The sequence below is a fragment of the Sprattus sprattus genome, assembly GCF_963457725.1.
Source record: "Sprattus sprattus genome assembly, chromosome: 4".
Classification (NCBI taxonomy): domain Eukaryota; kingdom Metazoa; phylum Chordata; class Actinopteri; order Clupeiformes; family Clupeidae; genus Sprattus; species Sprattus sprattus.
In genome coordinates this window covers 12,319,659-12,338,117 of record NC_137923.1, presented here as the reverse complement: position 1 = coordinate 12,338,117, position 18,459 = coordinate 12,319,659, and the positions used below count along the sequence as shown (strand labels likewise).

Sequence of the window (18,459 nt, the reverse complement as noted above, 5' to 3'; positions counted from 1 at the left end):
ACACTCACACTCACACTCACACTCCACTCACACACACGCTAACACTCACTTCCTCTCTTATCTCTTTCTGCCTCCCTCTCTCTCTCTCTCTCCTTAACAAACACACTAAAAAATCATTCTTCCATTAAAGACTATGTACTGGACTACAGTGTTGACACACGGGCCGTGCACAAGTGTGTGTGTGTGTGTGTGTCTGCATTTCTGAAAGTGAGAGAGGGAGAGAGAAGGACAGATGGAGAATGGGAGAGAGATGGAGAGAGAGAGATGGATAGCGAGAGAGACAGAGAGAAATGTGAACAGACTAGAGTCATGCACTACCTTTATCACTGAAACCCTGTGTGAATTTAAACTGATTGCCCATGATTAGCAGCACAGTGGCTCGTGCCACGTGACAGTCCATGATTACATGATCTGTTTGTGTTTCTACATCTGTGTCTGTCCTGCAAACCCCTACCCAACCCCAACCCCCCACCTTCCGGGCCCTGGGTTGTGCGAGCAGCCTAGCACGTAGTCATGGCTTGGTCCAGACTTAATTAAAGTTTAGTCACCGCGCTCCTGAGAACGGACCATTCCATAGCCTCTCCACTCAGACTCACGTCCCTGAGACAAGTTTGTTTTTACACTGGCTCTCTGGCTATATTGCTGGAAGTTTTTAGAACATTGAGGACCTTCAGCCTGCTTGTTATTCAGCAGCGAGGTGGCTTTCAGAAACCAAAACACCCCTCTCAGTTCCGTCTTTCTGTCTCCCTCTCTTTTTCTTTCGCTCTGTCTGTCTCTTTGTGCATGTTGAGCTTGTGAGAAACCAATAAGAAACTGAAAATAAGGAGCTGTTACACTGTCTGGATTTGAAAAAGGAAATCTGGTATTTTAGTGGTGATGGCTTATAGAGACTCAAATAAGATGTTGTCCAAAGGGTTCACACACATACTAATACACATACCTATATCTTACCTGCACCTTGTACCATCCCTTTAGATTCTTCTTGTTGTAATATTTTTTTGTGCATTAGCTTATGTCTCTCTTTACACAAATGCAAATGGTTAAATGTACCATAAAACAGGCAACAACAATGAATAGAATGCAACGGAATTAAACCATTGTTGTGAAACATTTTCTTTCTTTTTCAGAGCAAAAACTACATATTGCACCTTCAAATAGCTTTGGATGAAAGCACCTGCTAAATGATAAATTAAATTCAATGGGGTGAAATCTGGTATGTCTTAGACGAGAGGCCATAGTTTCATAACTTATATGATATCTGTGGGTTAGACCTGAAAGAATGATGAATCAATTAATTAGCAAATGAAGGTAGTGAGAGGGAGGAAAAGGGTTTTAGAGGCAGCTTATTAGGAGGGAGGAGATAAGGTTCTAACTGTGAGGATTTGAAGGGATAATCAATAGGCTTTAACAGAAGCCTTATCTCCTTATTAGTTTGCCCAACCGAGGAATGACCACAGCTCAATGTTGAGGTGAGATAGCACAGCTAAAGCTCCTTAGTGGCTGGTCTCTATCGATGCCTTCATAGAATGGCAGGATAATGTGGGTTCTTTTTATACCAGTTCAAAAAAAACGGAACAGTGTGAAGCTGTCTGAAGATGAGTTTTTAGAGTTTGAGCATTGTTTGTTTATGTAGCACTGTCATGTTGGAATTGTATGTTAGTTCTACACCTGGCAACAGTGACCAAATCTAACAGTGACTACTTGTTTCTACTAGAAGGACACATTCCAAAGGCTAAAATGCATAGAATTCTCCATACCTACACAAACCATTAAATGCCTGCATATTTGCTTAAAAATTTAAACTTATTTCCAGTGAATGTATAGTTTGTCTTACCTTCAATGCAATGGCTTGTCCTTGTAATGGAACATCTTTTTGACAACTTAATGCTTTCCTAAATGCTTATATCACTGGTGCTGCTTTACCTGGGTGGCTTCAGTATTACATATACTCTGATATGATATGACACAGAACAGGAGTGGCTTCTATTCATGTTGACGGATGATGCTTCTCACAAATGTTAGACCAGCAATCTGTTGGAGGGTCTTGTTAATAAACAAGCCTTATCAAAATTAAATTGAGTGTCTCCAAGCTATTTATTTGATTGTGTTCATATTTGCTGCTTATTGCATGCTATGATTAGATTTGATGTAATTAAATGGGTGTTTAAATGTTTGTGTGTGTCTCTGTGTGTGTGTGTGTTTGTGTGTGTGTGTGTGTTTGCTTGCAGATTACGGTGCCTGGTGAAACAGTTGGAGAGGGGAGAGGCATCCCTGGTTGACCTAAAGAAAAACCTTGAGTATGCAGCATCTGTGCTTGAGTCTGTGTACATTGAGGAGACAAGGTAAAGTATACACATTTCAAAAGCAGAAAATATACCTGTGTAGCCATGACAAATGCTCCAATAAAATAGAAAAGTATCAATCAATGTACCCCCATTTTGGCAAAGACCGTAGAGTATAAGGTCACAGTCCTCAGTTACAGAAAGCACATATCTTTTGAGAAGTGTGTGTGTGTGTGTGTGTGTGTGTGTGTGTGTGTGTGTGTGTGTGTGAGAGAGAGAGAGAGAGGGAGAGTGTGTGTGTGAAAGAGAGAGAGAGAGTGTGTTTGTGTGTGTGTGTGTGTTTGTGTGTGTATGTGTACATGATTGGGGGCGGGGGGGGGGGGGGCTGGTGGATGATGAAAGACTACAGCTTAAGAGGGGGACATGATGCAGGGGGAGGATAGCAGCTGGCCATTGAGGGTGAGATCACGCTGACTGGCGGCACTCTTCACAAATCACCCGGCGAAACAATGAAACAGCACCCTCAGCCCTGGCAGAGAAAGACAGAAGACAATCACTCTCTGGCATCAATTGAATGGGTGCAAGGGTGCACAGGCCATAAATTAGGATTTACTGTAGGTCATATGCTGTATGACTGCATCTGTATGATTGATTGATTAAATACTTTCAAGAGGCTCCATCTCATTGTCATCCCACTTTAGTCTTTACGAGGGCTGTTATCGTTAACATTAACTGATAAGATTTATTATGGTCTTAGCTATTATTTGGAATTTTTGGCTTTGTCCATCTCTAGGAATGAATGTGGACTGAGCTATTTTTATGTAAAGGAAAGGCTTCTGACCAGGCCTTGTCCCGTATGAAACTGGGATATATAAGGTTCCTTATATATAAATAAGTTTGACACCTCTCCATCTCGGATGGCCTAATCATTTATGTGCAGCACTGTTATTTATAGGTTACTAACTACAGCTGTCAGACCTTTTCCTAAGGCTTTCCATGACGCCACTACTTGGCTAGGAAATGATGCATCAATTTGTAGCAACTCTAATTAAATTGAGCTACATTATTTGCTTTTATCTGACATGCCAATGAGTTTTCTTCTTCATTCATGAATGTGAAATTTAATGTAATTGTAAAACAGGCTCTGCGGACATGACAACATATGATGCAGGCACTAAAATGCCCGCTGTTGTGGAACACAGATTTAGTGTGACCTTTGGTTTTACCAGAGAACATGTTGAGGAGGATTAAGCACAATCATGAAGTTACACAGTTACATAACTGGCTCTTCTCTGGCTGGTGGGATAAGGGAGAGTTTAGCTACAGGACATGAACACTTACTGGACCACGTCCTTGCTGATAAACTCATGGTGTCTTCTATTCTTTCTCTGTCTATCTCCCTTTTCTCTCTCCATCTCTTTTTTCTCCCTCTCGGCTTCACTCTCTCTCTCCTACTCTCTCCTCCACTCCACTGTTTCTCACTCCCTCCCTTTATCTCCCCCTCCCTCACTCTTTTTCCAATTTTCCCATCCCTCTTTCTCTCCCCTCTTTTTCTCTGTATCTTTTTTCTCTTGCTGCATCCCTGTCTGTCTCATTCATTCTCTTCCACTTTCTCTCTCACTCTTTCTCCCTTTCTCTCACCTTCCCTAACTTGTTTTCTCTTTCCGGACTCACTTACCCTGCCTATTTTCCCCTATCTCTCTCTCTCTTTGTCTCTCTCTCTCTCTCTCTCTCTCTCTCTCTCTCTCTCAGGCGTCTGGTGGACACCGAGGATGAGCTCAGTGACATCCAGTCGGACTCTGTGCCGTCGGAGGTGCGTGATTGGCTGGCGTCCACCTTCACGCGTCAGATGGGTCTGATACTGCGGCGCACGGAGGAGAAGCCTCGCTTCAGGAGCATTGTGCACGCCGTGCAGGCCGGCATTTTTGTCGAGAGGTGAGTTGGTACTCGGCTCGAACCAAACCAAACAACCAACCGAACTACCCTTCTGTGTGACTGGGACATCACAAAAATCCAGAATAAACTCACTATCCCCGTCAGAGTCTCACACAAGAGCAAGAGGAATCATTTTTGGTTTGTTTCATAACTTGCTGAATTTTATTTGGGTCCATTTTGTATAAGTTGGCCTTGTTTTATTTTCAGTAAAATGCCTATAAAACTACTAGCGAACAATATGTATACACCAAACTAAGACATCTGGCAACTCTGTTATTATTCTTAATCTAGAGCTGTTTTTAAGCAATAATATTGTACTTCTAAAAGTACATTAACATCAGCCGAGGGCCTTCATGGTTCATTGTGGTGGTTTCCTTGTTGTATAAGTCTGCTTTGTGAAACTGATTTCTGCATTCTTCCATTTTGGCTCTGCGAGCTGAAAGCGGTGCTTGAGTAAGTGACTCACCCTGCGCCATACATCACTGTTGGCCTGTCAGGCGTGCAGGAGTGCCATCGCTCTGCCAAAACGATACATTCTGGTGTGGCTTTGTGTGCAGGGATAGGTTTTTTTATCAGGCAGCGTCAGGGCACTCCATTGCGTTTCAGGACTCATCGCTCAGATGAATTGGAATAAAGCAATAAGTGATTTGCTCACAGCAAAGGAAAAGATATAGTGAGGGAGAGCTATTAAAAGTGTGTTTTTTAGTTTAGTTTTGCGGGAGGGAGGTCTTTATTCTGCGAAGGTTATCTCTTGGATATGAAGGTTATGGATTTGTCCAGTGGGCTGTTATTTTAGGGAGGGGGGGGTTCTGAGGCGCTAGGACGCGTTCCTTTGAAAGTCGGCTGGTGTCTCCTGCTCATGTGTTTATCTCTCTGCTGCAGGATGTACCGCCGCACCTCCAACATGGTTGGCCTCAGCTACCCCCCGTCTGTCATAGGTGTGCTCAAGGTACTGGAACATAAACACAAACAAACAAACAAACAAACAAACAAACAACAAGCAAGCGACTAGAACATGTTCCTGTATGGCAGTGTGCATTTCTGTGTGGCTGACACACACACAGGCACGCACGCACACACACTCACACACACACACACACACACACACACACACACACACACACACACACACACATACACACACACACACACACACGCACGCACACACACTCTCACACACACTCCACACACACACACACACACACACACACACACACACACACACACACTTGTAAACAGTCTAAATATGCTCTACTGACTCAGTTCTAACAGTGACGTTCATGTTTCCACAGAATGTTGATAGGTGGTCATTTGACGTGTTTGCTCTGAATGAGGCCAGTGCTGATCATTCACTCAAGTTTATTTTTTATGAGCTCCTCACCAGATACGACCTCATTAACCGCTTCAAGGTTAGTGACTTACAATAAAGACTTCTTAGTTTTTCAAAATGTCAAACATGCATGTATATGTATAACATGTATAACGAAGAGAGGATTAAACTTCTTTATTGACAGAGAGCAAAGAAAGGCATAATGATTCTGTATGAATCATAGCACCCCTTAGTGTACTTCATTGGAATTGCTTTCCAATCGATGCACCAGACACTAATTGAGTATCAAAGTGTGACATCACTTCCTGATAGCAACAGCAAAACAAAAATACTGGAGTTTTCCAGAGAGACTAGTCGTGTTGAATATGTTCTTAAGCAAAATCACACACGATGGATAGACAGATTATTTTTTTAATCCCGAGGAAAATTTAGGATTGTTCATTCTCATGGGTATTCAATCCATCCTCAGATCCCCATATCGGCGCTGGTGTCGTTTGTAGAGGCGCTGGAGGTGGGCTACAGCAAACACAAGAACCCATACCACAACCTCATCCATGCCGCAGACGTCACTCAGACCGTCCACTGCCTGCTGCTCAAGACCGGCATGGTGGTAAGTAGCACAACACAACAAAACGGAATGGCGCAAGAGTCATCCATCATTCATTCATTTGTTTAGAGCGGCTTTCTCTCTTGGAGCACCTGATGGAGCTCATTGCTATGGGTACCATGTGACACTGCAGGGATGCACCTAAGTGACTGTTACTCTGTTAACCGTAATGGAATTATTGAATATCGAACCAAGCAAAAATCAGCTAGCCCTATGGGATTAGTGTTCGTACAGGATTTCAACGCACAGTGTATGTCAAGCCTTCAAACACACAGGCTGTGCACACTTGATAAACATAGGGTTAGAATGCATATGTAAGTTTCCACTGGGTGTGTCGTGAGTTTCTAACTACATCTTATAACAGAGTTCATGATCAACAGCCAAAGTTTCTGAGTATCCATCCTGTCGTTCCACATGTTCAGACAGGAGAGTTACCTCTGGCACATTTACTGCTTGAAGACCTTCAGTAGGTACACCTGAGTCAAGCAACTGCCATCCCAATCCAATTTCCCATGTGAGTCGATCTGAAATCATGGTTTGATGCGAGACAACTTCAAATCCCTCAAGTGAAAAACACGAGGACGGCATGGAGAGCACTTGAAAGCCCTGCAGATTATATCCCTAACCCAAATGTACTCCACCATGAAGCGTGTACTTCTGTCATAAATCATGTTCAGCTGCTTTTTGAGAAAAAATCTCACGCAAGTCTGCGCTTAGATGGCAAGAGGGGCAACAGCTGTGCTTCCCAAGTAATCTGGTCATATCCAGGTTCAGTATTTAAATGATTTAATGGCTTTTGAAAAATCTATGCACATGAGAAAATGACATCCGTTTTTTTCCCCTGGAAAATCGAACGGCCTTCAGTTGGGGAAAGGCTTTGAAATGCTAATCCTGGTTTAATCATCCATGACTGTGTAGTGAAGAGACACGAGGTGTGAAATGAAAAAAGGAAAAAATCAGCTGTATGTCTACTCCTTAAATAAATAAATAAAAAGAAAGAAAGAAAGAAAGAAGGTAAAAAAAACCTGTATATGTGAGATAGAAATTGACTTCACAGTTATTCAAGTGAAGGAAAGGAAGGGAAGGTCCAGGAGTGTTTACACATACTTACATTTGACTTTTAAATCAGCTGGCATTTACAAAAAGCTGCATTTGTTCAACCAGTTATTTCACAGTCTCTTGACCAATGGCGACCGGCTAGCCTCCACCTTGAGCCTTGGCTTGCCTTGTGTACTGCAAACCCTCTCTCTTTTTTTCTCTCTCTCTCTCTCTCTCTCTCTCTCTCTCTCTCTCTCTCTCACACACACACACACACACACACACACACACACACACACACACACACACACACACACACACACACACACACACACACACACACACAAACACACATACGCACACACACACACGCACACAATCTCCCCATACCTGCTCGGATCTCCTCAAACCCTGTTTATTTAATCATGTTAATAACATCGCTCTGGCAGGTTGTCAACACTGCATGTTGTGTGGATAACTGCATTACTGAGCCCAGAGCTGTTTGGGAAGGTGAACACCATTAATCACTAAAACCCCCCCCCCCCCCCACACACACACACTCACACACGCACACACACACACAAACACACACACACACACACATTACCCATTCTTCCACCCCCACCACCACATTAACTAAACAATCAGCTGTTCATACATAACCCCATATAGTGGCAGGCCCTGGCTCCAATCCAACACGGAGCTGGATCAGGTTTGCTGGACGCAGGCCGATTGCAGGCCGGGTCTTGGCCAGATACGGGCCGGAGACAGATGGTGTCTGGGAAAGGTAGACCTGAAGGGATGTCGAGAAAAGGGCCCATCTGTATCTGGGCTCTGACAGGTGTTGATATTCTGTAGCTATTACTGGTGAATATCAATCACGCCACCCCTATTAAAGCCTTCAACTTGAGGAAATGCACCAGTGTAAGGGGGTCGCACAAACACAACACAACGCAACTCAAAACCCTCCCAGAGTGCTCCTGGTATGCACTTAACTCAGACATGCCACAGCAGGGCCATACCAGGGCCAGATCAAGGCCAGAGCAGGGCCACAACAGGGCCACAGCAGGGCCATACCAGGGCCAGATCAGGGCCACAGCACGGCCACAGCACGGCCACAGCAGGGCTGTGCCAGGTCCAAACCAATCTCATTTGTTACCCAGGCCTGCCTATAAGCTGCAATACAATGACTGTTTTTTTGCATGTTCGATGTATATTAGAAATGCGCCCCCAAGCATTCTTATAGCAGCCATAGCTCTGGTGAGTCACTCTGTGATCACCCGCCGGCAAACCAGTCACCCTCCGCAAGCAAGTACATGATAGGCCTAGTAGTCATTTTATCCGGTTATTAACTTCCAACATGGCCGTCATGGAGCGGGTGCTGTTTTCTGTTTTGATCAGCAGAGTTTCAGTCCCGACTCAAGCTGAAGAAATGTACACTGGGCTGCTACAGATAGCGTCAAGTAATGGGGTGTGTCAAAATGCGTTGCTGATGGTGGTGTGTGCAAAAAAGGAAGGGGGAAATGGCTCTGGTTTCCCTCCATTAAATCTGGTTAGACTGATATAGATGTGGAAATGCTAGCGAGATCCATTTTGTCCCCTGTGTATTTACAGATTTTTGTTGCAGTGATATCCTCCTCTGTATTATGACTGTTCTGTTTTCTCTCTGTGCGTATTATCTAAACTGCTTCTTCTTGTTTCTGTCCTCTACATTCCATTCTTCTTCCACCATACTTATTCTCTCCTTTTCTTTCACCTTTTTTTCCTCTCCTCTCCCTTTCTCTTCTTTCCCCCTTGTCTCCTCTCCTATCATCTATCTCCCACATCCTCCTCTCCTCTCTATCCCCCTCATAATCCCCTCTCCTCTCCTCTTCTCTTATCTTTTCTTAATTTTTCTTCTCTTCTCTTCTCTTCTCATCTTTTATTCTCTTCTCTTCTTTTCTCTTCTCTTCTCTTCTCTTCTCTTCTCTTCACTTCTCTTCTCTTCTCCTCTCTTCTCATCTTTTCTTCTCTATTCGCTTCTCTTCTCTTCTCTTCTGTTTTGTTCTTTTCTCCATCTCTTTTCCTCTCCTCTCCTCTCCTCTCCCCTCCTCTCCTCTGCTCTCCTCTCTTCGTTTCTCTTTTCTTCTCTCCTCCTCTCCTCTCTGTTATATCTTTCAGCACTGGCTTACTGAGCTGGAGATTTTTGCCATGCTCTTTGCTGCTGCTGTCCATGACTATGAGCACACAGGAACCACAAACAACTTCCACATCCAGACAAGGTAACAGCAAGCCTAACGAATGGAAGTCAATCAACTTCCAATTCAAATCAATGAAACATCACTGTCAGGGAGGAAATGTGTTGTCTGTCCAACCATAAAGACATCAAAGGCACCTTAAATAAATCACAAAATGGATGCAAAATATTCAGGATACAAAATATTCAACTCCATAAAATGTTAGAAACACTTAAGTTGGACGTTCACAATAGACATTTTTATGAACTACATAAAAGTGCACAACGGCAGTACATAAAACTTAAATCAACAGCCATGCACAATGCTAAAATGAAATTAACTCATAAATCTAACAAGAAGACAAACAAACTAAAAAGTTTCATGAGATGTCAGATATGATTGAAGAACAAAGTAAACTCAGAAACAATGGCTACAACCAGGCTTGTTGCTAAAAGCAGAGTACTTTGTTAGTGACACAGAAAGCAGTTGACTATGGCACGAATCTGGTTCTGACTCTGATACGGCCATTTTCTGGCACTGGTCAGAGATCAGCTGCTTTGTGTGTGACCACAGACCAATGGCTGTCTGTCTGTTTGTGACTTCCAGGTCTGACACGGCCATGCTGTACAATGACCGCTCTGTGCTGGAGAGTCACCACGTCAGCGCAGCATATCGCCTCCTTCAGGACGACGACGAGATGAACATCCTCTACAACCTGTCCAAGGATGATTGGAGGTAAGCAGCTCACTGCTGCAAAATTTTAGCTTCCCCTTGACCTATTCCCACTGTTGGACAAGATCTGCAGATTCCATGCCTCTTCATTTAATATATACAGTATGTTCCAAACAATTATCTCGCATTACATGTTATGTGTTGACAGGTTACAGTGCAAAACAATCAAACAGTGCAAAACAATACAACAGTGCAATGGTCAACAGTCCAAAAAGTCTAAAAAAAAGTACAAAGAGTATATATACAATAGTGCAAAGTGGAGAGTCCAGGAAGAGCAGGAATAAATAAATGCTATGCGGTATGAGTATGACTGTTATACAGTAAGGGTGAAATCATTAAAAATGGTTGCGGGGGTAATTGTACATTGGTTATTTTTGACAGTGCCACATAAGGTTAGCTGTTCAGAAGAGAGACAGCAAGAGGGAAGAAACAGTTTTTGTTTCTGGAGGTTTTGGCTAACAGAGATCTGTAGCGCCCACCAGAGGGGAGGAGTTGGAACATGTTGTGTCCAGGGTGAGAGGAGTCTGCAGTGTTTTTTCCTGCCTGCTTCCTGACTTTGGAGGTGAACAGGTCTTGGATGGTTGGCACCAATGATCTTTTCTGCAGTCCTGACAGTCCGTTGAAGTCTGCTCTTATAGAAGGACAGTTCAATAAGACATATACATGAAGAGTTCCCATTAGCAGTTTACTATGCTGGAACTGGGTCAGATTCACCCTGTCCCATTATCAGACGCCATTTTCGAGAGGGTGAGCTGATCAGTGGTGTGTGTGTCTCTTTGTGTGTGTGTGTGTGTATGTTTGTTTAGAGAGCTGAGGGCGCTGGTGGTGGAGATGGTGCTGGCCACAGACATGTCCTGTCACTTCCAGCAAGTCAAGGCCATGAAGAACTTCCTGCAGCAGCCAGAGAGGTAGGTGGCCTGTCACACCTTCACAACACAGCCTCATACACCACTCTCTCACCACCACACACACACACACACACACACACACACACACACACACACAAACACACCACTTGCACATACCACTCCCTCTCTCACACACACACTCTCTCTCACACAGACACACACACACACACACACACACACACACACACACACACACACACACACGCATCATCACAGACACTATTCCACACTCAAAACACACACACGCATGCACATCACTCACACACACCTCTCCACACCCTTTCATCTCAGCAAAGAATCTCTGCTGGGTTGCCCAGGGTTACACACACACACACACACACACACACACACACACACACACACACAAAGCCTCATACATTTGTCTTCTCTGACTCACAGCTATGCAGTGAGTTATGCAGTTTTCTACTATGTACTACAATTTTGTAGACTTTTCCTCTGAGGAAAGAAGTTCTCATTTAATATTTTTTTTACAGAGTGATAATGTTCTTCTAGTAAGGGTCTCGCATAGGGATTTAGATAAATAATAGATTATTTCATTATACGTGAGCAGGAGTCCAGATTGTGTTAATTGTAGACTCTGAAAGGGTGATTTAGTTTTGTAATAAGTTTCAGTGACAGATGGGTGAGAGAATACCCTCAGCCAGACCATAAAAAGCCTCAGTGATGAATGAAACCTCTCTCACCACCAGCTCAAAACTTACTCCATCTTCTCTTTGTTCGTCACCCCCCAGTCATTTATCTTTCTTTCTCTCTCTCTCTCTCTCTCTCTCTCTCTCTCTCTCTCTCTCTTTCCAACTCTTTCTCTCTCTGTTCCTCTCTGTCTCTCTCTCTCTCTCTCTCTCTCATTGTTCCCCCACCGCTCTTTGTCTGTTAAGTCTATGTTTCGCCATGTTCTTTATGGAAAGCTTTCAAACTACAAAAAAATAAAACTGTTAGCTAATGGAATATAGACATTACAATGCATCCCACAACTCTGTGGCTAAATCAACAATAGGTCACTTCTTCTTTCATACGATGGCATTGATGAATGACAAGGGTGGAGCCCTCTCTTCAGATAAATTGCTCGAAGCATTCTGTCCAGCCACTGTGCCTAGGTAGCTTTTTACCCACCAGCCATAGCTCCCAGCTCTCATTTTTCTCATTCGTGTTCAACCAGGCAGGCTTTCAGAAGTTCTTCCAGTTTGTTTATCTGCCCCTTCCCATATCCCTCTCCCATCAATCACAGTGTGTTTGTTTGTTTGTTTTTAAAAAGTTATTCTAGTGCGTACTAATTAAGACCAATTACAATGTGGCTTATAAAGAATATAATATTATAAAAACTTTGGTAAGTAACCACACTCACACACACATACAAACATACATGCACACACTCACACGTAGACACACACACACGCGCACACTGATAAGCACTCATAACTGCTGCCACAAAAAAACATACAAAAATGAAAAACACTGCTATTCATCATAAACAGCACAAAGTGTAAAGTCAATGAAAAAACATCAAACAGTTAGAAAAGTAATGTGATTTTAACTGAAATTGAATTTCCTATTTTGCTCTGTTATTGTGTGTGTGTGTGTCTGTGTGTGTGTGTCTGTGTGTGTGTGCAGCATTGACAAATCCAAGGCCATCTCTCTCCTCCTTCACACCGCTGACATCAGTCACCCGGCTAAGAACTGGGATCTGCACCATCGCTGGACCACCTCTCTGTTAGAGGAGTTCTTCAGACAGGTGTGCGTTTGTGTGTGTGTGTGTGTGTGTGTGTGTGTGTGTGTGTCTCTAGTGAACTCACACATGTGTGTGTGTGTCACATAGACAAAGAGAGAGAAACTGAGATAGACTGAGAAAGATAATTGACTGTAATAGCATGACTGTTGTGTTTGTTTGGTCTAATATCCCTCTCCACCAAGATGATAGGCATGGGCTATCTGTGTGTCAGGATGAGGAGCTCCACTGTCCTCTCTCTCTCTCAGGCAGATATCACAAAGACGCTTCAGTCTGTGCTTCACTCCAGAAATCTGTTTTTGACTCCGAATTCAAATAAGGGGTGATCACACCTTGTGGAAAATCTTTTAGATAATCTTTGTAACATAGTCATTGGTCTTTGTCTCTTTGTCTCTCCCTAAATGGCTTTTAGAGTAAAACTGCAGCTAACTAGAAACCAGCGTAGTGAGTCATGCACATGGTTTTGGTTTGTTGTGTTTCGTACTTCTGTAATTATGTTTTGGTGAAATATTCACCCCATCTTTGTTTACGATGCTTTTTTTATGCTTTTAATTTTCCTGAATCACCTGAGTATTTTGTGCATCTACTGAAACAGTTATTTTCTCTGTTTAAGTACTGCTTTTGACATGAGTCTTGGATAGAAGCAGACTGCTGAAGTGTTTATTGCTGATACAATTTAGCTACAGTATACTTACACACAGTAAATGGCTACAGTTACACTCTCCAACAGTTAACACACATCTACGAAACCAAATGTGTAAAACAACACTTTACTCGTGTTGACCTTAGTCAAGTTGTATGCATGTAAACACCCACACTGAAAAAGAAACATTTTCCATAGGAAGTTGGTGAGGAAAGCAGTGTTGCACTATTCTTTGCTCTATGGTGCGAATCATTGCCATTCTCTGATTGCTCTGACCGTAAGAGCTATTGAGGTTTCAGCCGACTGATAGATTTACTCTTCTCTGTCTTCAGGGCGATAAGGAGGCGGACCTGGGCCTGCCCTTCTCCCCGCTGTGCGACCGCAAATCAACCATGGTGGCCCAGTCCCAGATTGGTGAGTCTGAGCGGGCATGCAGCTGGAAAAAATGTGTGTGTGTGTGTGAGGGGGGGGGGGGGGGTTGTGTTTCAGATCAGCGGGTCTGAACATGGATGCAGATGGAACAACATGCATCTGTTCCAGTTGGGAGCTAGGGTGTGTGTGTGTGTGTGTGTGTGTGTGTGTGTGTGTGTGTGTGTGTCTGTGTGTGTGTGTGTGTGTTTGTGTGTAGGTGTGTGTGTTGTCCAGTAAGCTATAAACAATCAATGTTCAGCATCTATTTCAGCTAAAGTGTCGTTCTCTTCTTGCAGGGTTCATTGACTTTATCGTCGTGCCGACCTTCTCCGTTCTGACAGACATGACGGAGAAGATTGTCACGCCACTCATCGACGAAGCAGCACACTCCAGCCTCGCTGGCTTCAGACGATCCAGGTCAGCAGCAGCTCTTCACAATTCTTCAGTGGCAATACAGTCTGCTCTGTAGCACTGAAGCATGACTCAATGGCTTACACACAATCTGCTGAGTCAGAGAAAGCAGAGCACTTTTCCAGATATTTCAAGGAATTGCACTTATGCACATTCTTATTTGACACTTAGACTAAGAAAACAGACGCCACACTAAGAAAACAGATTATAGGCTAAATATTATACCCTTAGAAAACAGATTTTTTTTTTAAGAGTGTATAAAACTCGGTTATCGAACATATCTTTCATGACTATTGTGTTAAAATATGAATATAACACTAGACACACACACACACACACACACACACACACACACACACACACACACACACACACACACAAACACACTTGCATCAGCCCATCCCTGATTAACTGACTAAGAAATGCGAAAGAGTGACTGCAGCTGCCTCTCCACCACAGCTAAAGCCTTCACCTGAGAAACCTAATTGCTCCCCTGCCTCCAGTCAGCAGCCCGCTCTCCAATTCACAGCACAGCATGCTGTCACTCTCCCAGCCCTCACAGCAGGGTGTGTGTGTGTGCCTGCGCATATTTGTTTGTGTGTTGGTAGATGTGTGTTTGCGTGTGTGTTTGTGAGTTGTGTGTGTGTGTGTGTGTGTGTGTGTGTGTGTGTGTGTGTGTGTGTGTGTGTGTGTGTGTGTGTGTGTGTGTGCATATTTCTATGATTGTGTGTGTGTGTGTGTGTGTGTGTGTGTGTGTGTGTGTGTGTGTGTGTGTGTGTGTGTGTGTGTGTGTGTGTGTGTGTGTGTTGTTGAGTGTTTGATGAGAACAATAGCATCCTCAAGTTACTCTTGGAAGTAAATGCAAGTAAATGTATCCCTCTCTCTCTCTCTCTCTCTTTCAGTCTGAACAGTATTACCTCTGTGGATGCCAGGCACGCCAGCATCAACAGCACAGGCTCAGACGGCAGCTCGTCCAACCACTGCCCCCTGCTGGCTGTTGACCCAAAGAACTTCAAGCCCATGTGGAATGAGGAGGTGTCTCTGAACAGGGAGCGCTGGAAGGCCCACGCAGCCAAAGGTACACACGGCTTGGAGCCATGGTCTCATTGAGACTTCCGTGAGGGCCTGGGGCTCAACTGGTAGAGCGACTAGTGGAGCAAGATGCTGGCATCTGCAAGATTAGGGGTTTGACACCCAGGGAACACAAGGATGAAAGTGTATGTTTGTACTGTAGGTTGTTGTGGGTGAACAGCATCTGCTAAATGAACAAATCCAAATGTAATGTAAAGAAACGCTAATGAGAAAGGAACTGCAGTAATAATAATACTAATTGTAATAGTATATAGTGTGATGACAATTTCTGTTACGTGCAAAACTAAATAGCTTTTCTGTTTACCTGATTTGTGAGTGCGTCATACCATAAGGAAAGAAGGCAGACAGATGGTTTTGATGTGCCCTTGGCATTTCAAAATCATAGCCTTTGTTGATGAGTGAGGTGATTGCATAAATTCAGCTTTTCAGACAGAAATGTCACCTTTTCTTGGCAACTCATGCTCTACGTCTCTCTCTTGCCTTTGCATCTTCCCCCCCCCCCCCCCCTCTCTCTCTCAGAAACAGAGGAAAGGGCCAGACGTGAAGCAGAGGAGCAAGCCCAGCAGGAGACCACTGTGGAAAGTGAAGAGGGACAAACAGAACCCGACCAGCCAGAACCAAAGCAGCAGGAGGAGAGCGAGGACAGGGATGGCCCTGAGCCAGGAAGTGCTGAGAGCCCATTGGATGAGTGTCCTGTCAGTGATACGAGGGAGGGTGCTGAGACATTACAAAATGGTAAGATTGGGGCACAGCCTCACAATGTGATTATGTAACTCTTCACTTTACTTCAGAAATTCTTTAGAAGTTTTTAGATGGTTTTCTAGATAGACTTTCAAGACTTAACCATTCATCAATCGAAATCACTTATGAGTTTTTCATTTTGTAAATTGTTTATATTTGAGAGCCACCTTTGTCCAACAGCAGACTAGAGTGATGCTACCTCATACTTATGCCAGATCAGGGCGGGATGCTTTTCACTCTCAGTAGACGTGTGTGTGTGTGTGTGTGTGTGTGTGTGTGTGTGTGTGTGTGTGTGTGTGTGTGTCATACTCCCCATTGTGTCTCATGCCAGTCATGTCTAATGAATTACAGGAGAGGTGTCAGAGGAAGCCAAATCCCCATCGAGCGATGACATCACGAAACAAGACGCTGAATGGTAATCAGCACTCATACAGCATCACACACATAAGATTAAGATGTGATATGTGATCAATACATATCATTATTTTGGATCCTAATAGTAATAAAGTGCTATTATTTCATTCTCATATCAGGTAGATGAACCCAGCAACACTTGGTAGATTGACTCAACTGATTTCCTTTTTAGACAGAGTTGTTGTACCAGATCATGTTCCTCAAGTCTCCTCTGCTTTCCCACAGATGTGAGGGTGAGTGAAAGCAGCGAAAGAGGCCTCCATGTTCCTGTCCCAAACCACACTGCTGCAGAGGAACCTACTGCTCATCTATAGCTCTAGTGTGCCCCCTGGTGGACAACACTGATATGTGTATATTAAAATAAATGTTTTTGTTCCAATTTCCAGTGGTACATCACAGGTTTCTTCTTCTTTTTCCTCTTCCTCCCCATGTGATGACTTCATATCCATAGCCTCTGTATATACTGTAAATATAAATACAGTTCTGTTTTTGTGTGTTTTTTTTTTTTTTAAGAGAATAAGTATGCTGATTTAGGCTTTTGGGTGCATCTTCTCCTTTTATCTTGCCTTCAATTTAGTGGCCTTTTCATGTTTTTTTTATTTTCTTTCTTTTTTTTTTTTTTGTTTTATTTTTGTGGGATTAAATACAAGATTGTTTACATGCCTGTGTTTGTTTGTTTGTTTGTTTGTCTCTTTCTTTGCTTTGGTCAGTTTACCTGTGTATGTGCAAACATCCTTTTGAATCAAATCTTTCCTCCTCTGCCTCTCTTCTTTTCGTGTCTTCATTTTGTATTTGTTTGTTTGTTTGTTTATGTGTGCTCAACCTGAGACAAGTTGCTTGTGCCCTGTGAATTCTTGTTATGTGTTGTGTTTCTTTTTTTTACGGGTTGTTTATTTGCCATCTGCTACCTGAAGTGCATAGCTCCTCACTGGCCTAACCATTCTCAGCATGAGATCACAATACTAGAAGCGTGAAGTTTAAGTGTCTATTATGTGCTCATTCCCATTGAGAATACATTGAGCAGACAGAGAAGATTTGAGTTTATTTTGTATTATTATTTTCATTTAGTAGTTATATTCATTCAGTTTCTTCACACATGGATTTTCACCCTTTTACAGTCGAGAGGTAAATACTACAGAAAGATGGTTGATTGTTCCCGTGCATATGTTGATATGTAACTGTGACTCATGACGAATGTGTTTTATGGGTGACAGCATTCCCTTTGAAAATATCATATCAGAGGCGAAAGTGCTTTCACTGGGTCGATTGTGCTTTTTAGGCCCACTGTACAGCTTGCAAGGACATTGCATTCTAGTGATATTCTTTTTCTCAGTTGTCGGTGGCAGTGCAGTTGTGTTATTTATTTACACTTTCTTCTGTCAGGCGGTGAGTGAGTATATAGCCATACAAAATCTCACCATTACACTTTATCCTCCTGGTTTTCTCACTAAATTATGTTCTTTTAACCCAATGTGTAACGATGTGCTTTAACACATCACCTCTATAGAAGAGCTGTAACCAGTGTTAGACGACTAAACAGAAGCTGCTCTATTGGTTGTAGCACTTTGCTTTGGACAGCATTTACTTTTGCATGTATAGCTACTGAAGTAAAAAGTAATATATGGACTGTGTATATGTATAATTATTGTATATTGAACATCAGAGATTCGGGTTCAGCTTTGAAATGTCAGTAAAGCTGTTTTAAAAATGGCAGTATTTTTCCCCAGACATTTTATCAATTCACTTTGAGTGTATTTCTGCCTCCTTCCCAGGTTATCTCTAAAATCGATAAAACAAAGAATAGAAATACAATGACCAATGATTATATATAGACAATCATATTGACGGTTGTATAGGACTGCCAGAAATTTTACAGGTAGACTTAAGTCCAGAGGAATCAGGATGGAAGGCTTTTAATGTGACACATTTTTAGTTAAGAGAAACCATAGCACTGT

The 18,459-nt window shown here is 42.9% G+C and overlaps 1 protein-coding gene across 1 annotated transcript in view; it reads left to right on the top strand.

The window, feature by feature from the left end:
• pde1cb (phosphodiesterase 1C, calmodulin-dependent b) overlaps positions 1-18,459 on the top strand; it is a gene marked incomplete at both ends in the record, with an annotated part of 75,152 nt that overhangs the window by 53,950 nt on the left and 2,743 nt on the right. The window contains 13 exons of the mRNA XM_080836174.1: positions 2,229-2,342; positions 4,035-4,217; positions 5,100-5,166; positions 5,510-5,626; positions 6,017-6,157; positions 9,353-9,453; positions 10,015-10,143; positions 10,947-11,048; positions 12,678-12,798; positions 13,768-13,849; positions 14,143-14,263; positions 15,160-15,335; positions 15,869-16,084. Of these exons, the coding sequence (XP_080692300.1) occupies positions 2,229-2,342; positions 4,035-4,217; positions 5,100-5,166; positions 5,510-5,626; positions 6,017-6,157; positions 9,353-9,453; positions 10,015-10,143; positions 10,947-11,048; positions 12,678-12,798; positions 13,768-13,849; positions 14,143-14,263; positions 15,160-15,335; positions 15,869-16,084 (1,670 nt within the window). The remainder of the gene's footprint in view (positions 1-2,228; positions 2,343-4,034; positions 4,218-5,099; positions 5,167-5,509; positions 5,627-6,016; positions 6,158-9,352; positions 9,454-10,014; positions 10,144-10,946; positions 11,049-12,677; positions 12,799-13,767; positions 13,850-14,142; positions 14,264-15,159; positions 15,336-15,868; positions 16,085-18,459) is intronic.